The following is a 4,212-nucleotide window of genomic DNA, read 5'->3' as shown; positions in this document are numbered from 1 at the left end:
CTTAATGCAGGGGCTGTGGTCTTGACCTGCATGGGGCTTTGGTGGCTCTTGGGCAGTGTTGAGAAGGTTACTTTTCAAATGTATTCCACTACAGATTACAGAATACATGTCCCAAAATGTAGTTTGCCACGTACTCCGTGAAGTTAGTCAATGTGAATAATGTATTGTGAATATTTTGGATTAGTTATTGTCATGGTCCCTGTGCCTGCTCAGCTGACTCAGTATGGCTACAAGTGTTTGTGTTTATTTTTTGTCCCTCTCGCTCCCCTCCCGCACCCTGCGCTCTACCGGGGCGGAGTCATGGTGACTCCTGCCTCTGGCTCCTGCACCTGCAAACGATCATCTAATCAACGCTCTCACTACTTAAGGGGGCCGCTGGGAATGCCTCGTCGCTGCATTATTGTGTAACACTCGTCAGTGTCTTCGCTAAGTCTCATGCTTCTCTCTGAGTTTCCTTCGTGCCGTGAGTTAACCTGCTCTCTTCTCTCTGTGTCAGACTCTACCTGCCAGCTTGAGGATCGCCACTACTGTGAGAGTAAGGCCTGTGTGAAAGCGCTAAGCCAGAGCGTTTGGAGGAGGATTGCTGTAAATAGCCTGCCTGTGTTCCCCTCACCGTGCCTGTGTTCCCCAGAGACCCCTACCAGCTACCTTCACTTGTATATAGTTGCACTTGGTGTTTCGTGTATTAATAAACTGTGAACTTTCGATCTCAGTCTGCCTACGACTCCCTCCTGAGCCCTGACAGTTATTGCTCTTTACAATTACATGAATGTAATATTGCTGTGTCATTTATTACTATTACTGAAGGCTGCTAGCCACCGAGCTAACATTGTTAGCCGGCACTAGTTGAGGTTAGTTCATAGACCGCAGACTTTTACTATTAATGAAGGCCTCATTACCAACCTGCTAGCAGTGAATAATCATGTGCGGTTCTGAAAAGCAATAGCAACTAGATTTTTAAATCTGAATATAAAATGAGTAACAGGTTGGAGGGTGGATATTACGTAAGGCTGCACTTTTTGCAGTGATCTCGTAAAGAAAAATATTTCTGCATTAGTAATATGTCTTCTTTCTGTCTGCTATCAGGACTGCACATGATTATTTGCAGCTAGCAGTTTGTAATGCAGCCTTCATTAATAATAATAATAATAAATCACACAGCAAGAGTACATCAAAGATACTGAACTGGAACATAACTCAGGTAGCGACCACACAACTAAAACAAGTAGGCTAACGTTAGTTTTTAAACAAGAACTTACTTCCAGATATTTCTTTAGGTTGGAGGAGAGCAGCTTAGTTGCTGGCAAATAGAGTTTGCGTTGCACGGTCAGATTTCGCCCATCCCTTTCTTTGTTAAATGTGAAGTGGTGTCAGAATTTCCAAGTAAGAAATGCATTCCTGCCCGAGCACTGCTGGCTCTGTGTCCACTGTGTAACTGACGCCACCAACATTAACAGGACACTTACATTAAAGCCTCTTATTGCATGCTTTGTTTGGGTTTCCACTGGCGTGGAATTACCGAAATTAGAGAGGGGATAGAAAGCGGATAGCTTAACATATGAAACAGGAAAATATTGCCGTTGCCCTGAGGCAACAAAAAGAAAAACTGGACTGGATTTCTGGCAAAACTAAACAACCACCCCCCCGCAAAAGAAAACCTGACAACCTGATGGTTTATCTCATTTATAAATATGATTAGTGGGGCAAATATTCTTTACTTCTTCTCACACTATGTGGTCCTGTCACCATGTGTCAAAAAAGGATGGCCAAACCTTAAAATGATATTTGATAGTGGCTGTAGCATCTTTTTGGACTGAAATTTGACACTTTTTCCAAACACTTATTGGTTGGCATCATTCAAGTTCATATGTACTGGGCATGAGGCTCAGAACAGACAAAACAGGAGCACTAGTAACCAAATACAAAATATCCACAAAAAGGTACTGGAACTCGGAAAAAACAGTCCAGTACAGTTCGCGGGGTCCACCCGTAGGACGATGGCATAAGAGGGCAAAAAGAAGCGAGTCAGGAGGCAGAGTCCCCAGAGTCCAGAACACAGTTCAGGGGGCCGACTCCAGAGCCAGCGACGGTGTGGGTGGCGCAGATCCAGATGCCAACCGTGTGGAAAACAGTGGCGGCATGGGTGAGACTGGCCGCCTGTAAGACGTCAGCGATAGAGCAGTTCAGGAGGTCGCCCATGACAGGAAAGATGTCCAGCCAGCAGCCTGGAAGGTGGCCGGCGATGGTGAGGTGCTGGACGTGGATGAGCAGTCCGTGCTGGTTGTGGATGTGCCGTCCTTGGCCCTGCCCAGTCAGCGACAGCAGGGTGAAGTCCTCAGCTGGCTGAATGACTTCACTGAAGCTTCCAGCAGAGGACGGAGGCGGCTGGGTTAACTCGCTCAAGCTCTCAGCGGAGATTGATTGCTGAGACGGCCCAGCAGAGTTCCCAGGTGACACAGGTTGTGCTGGCTTCTTAGTTTCCAGGGGTCCAGAGACAGCAGAGGGCTGAATCCTAGACTCTCATGGAGGCAGTGGAGAGAGTGACAGTCTCTAAAAAGGCCAGCCTTTGAGAAATAGGTAAAGTCTAGGACACACCTTTCCCAGGTAGGAGTTGCTGTTGCGTCCCGGAGACCTCCATCCGCTCCTGCTGCTGCTGCTGCTGTGACGTAGAATCCCGAGAGCAGATGAAGTCTGCTAGCTCCTGAGCTAGTATTGTGTCCCGGGCTTTGTACAGATTGTCTGTTAATTCCGTAAATCCTCTGACCTGCCGGAAATGGGGATTCCCCTCGAGGACTGCCTCAATGGCATTAATTCCCACGGCCATCACTCTTAAATCAGAAGTGTAGGAAATCCGTTTTACCAGGCTAAAGATGCAGGAGAGATCCCTCTCCTCAGGAAGGTCCGCTGGGTACATGTTGTGGTTGCGTCGTTCTGTCATGCACTGATTGGGAGGCAAGAATGGCGGACCCAAAGTGCAGACTCCAGGAGGCAAAAAAGTGCACTCAAACAGCTTTATTGCTAGATACCAAAATAACTAAACTGAAAATACAAATAAACTATTCAGACAAGCTGACACACAGAACACACAGTGTAGAATGAGGGACGACACAACAATGAGCAGGGAAGATGCAGACACTAAATACAAGAGGTGAACAGGACCAAGAGGAAACAGCTGGGAGACACGGCTGACACTGATTACACAGACGAGACGGACGAGCACACAAAACTGAATACACTGACATAAGACAGACCTTCAAAGTAAAACAGGAAACTCAACACACATGCAGTGACAGGGACTCTGAACTGACTGAACAGGAACAGAGGAAGTACAGAAGCAAAACTTAACAACTAACAAATCTTAACAAAAGACATAACCAGAATAAGCAAGAACATAAGATAATATTAACAAATACTCAGTCTCAACCTATTCTAAAATCTTAATAATAAATGGTAATTTTTGAGATTGGTCTATAACTGCTAAGAGGAGAGCTAAGAGCACAGCAACCAACAAAACGAAAGATACTATTGACAATACTGCCAATTCGTAACTTTAAGTGTGATCACAATTTTTTACCAGTTTATTTTCTTAAATTTCAATTTTTTATTTGGGAGAAAATCCAAGTGCCTTTGTAATTATCAGAGATAAATGGAAACATTTTGGTTTTATATAAAAGGGGTTATGAGATTAATACAACCTGCCATTTTCCTTCAGGACACAACTAAATAACTACCACATATTTAAAGATTGTGACACTATTACCCACATGTTTACTTTTCCATGTTTTAAAATTACACTCAAAGTAAATGGTGCTCAGTGTCATTATGTTCCGACAAATATTTGCCATCATAACAGACACACACACACACACACAAGCATGTACCTTTCTGTGCTTTTTATTTGCTTGATCCTAAAAGACAGTCCAGACAAATTTTACTGCTGAACACGGTTAAATATCTGTATCAAATTGTCAAGGACAGTGACACTATCAGCCCCTTTGATTTTTCCACTTTTTAAACCCAAAGTCAATAGTGCTCAGAGTGGTCCATTTTCCAAAAATAACTGCTTTCACAACACACACACACACACACACACACACACACACACACACACACACACACACACACACACAAACGCGCGCGTGCGAAAAAGAAAACCAAAATATAAACAATAAGATAAAGATAAAGATAAAGAAGATAAAGCAAAGAAAAAGT

The 4,212-nt window shown here is 44.1% G+C and overlaps 1 protein-coding gene across 1 annotated transcript; it reads right to left on the bottom strand.

The window, feature by feature from the left end:
* Positions 1–2,025: 2,025 nt before the first annotated feature.
* Positions 2,026–3,051, bottom strand: LOC120434137. The gene is made up of 2 exons (XM_039601694.1): positions 2,596–3,051; positions 2,026–2,519 (listed from the first exon to the last, which is right to left on the bottom strand). The coding sequence occupies exons 1-2, from the start codon at positions 2,936–2,938 to the stop codon at positions 2,026–2,028; spliced, it is 837 nt and encodes a 278-aa protein (XP_039457628.1). The 5' UTR covers positions 2,939–3,051.
* Between the last annotated feature and the right edge of the window lie 1,161 nt (positions 3,052–4,212).

Source organism: Oreochromis aureus, linkage group 18 (genome assembly GCF_013358895.1).
Source record: "Oreochromis aureus strain Israel breed Guangdong linkage group 18, ZZ_aureus, whole genome shotgun sequence".
NCBI lineage: Eukaryota > Metazoa > Chordata > Actinopteri > Cichliformes > Cichlidae > Oreochromis > Oreochromis aureus.
The sequence above is the reverse complement of the archived record's forward strand: the minus strand, read 5'-3'. Positions and strand labels throughout refer to the sequence as shown.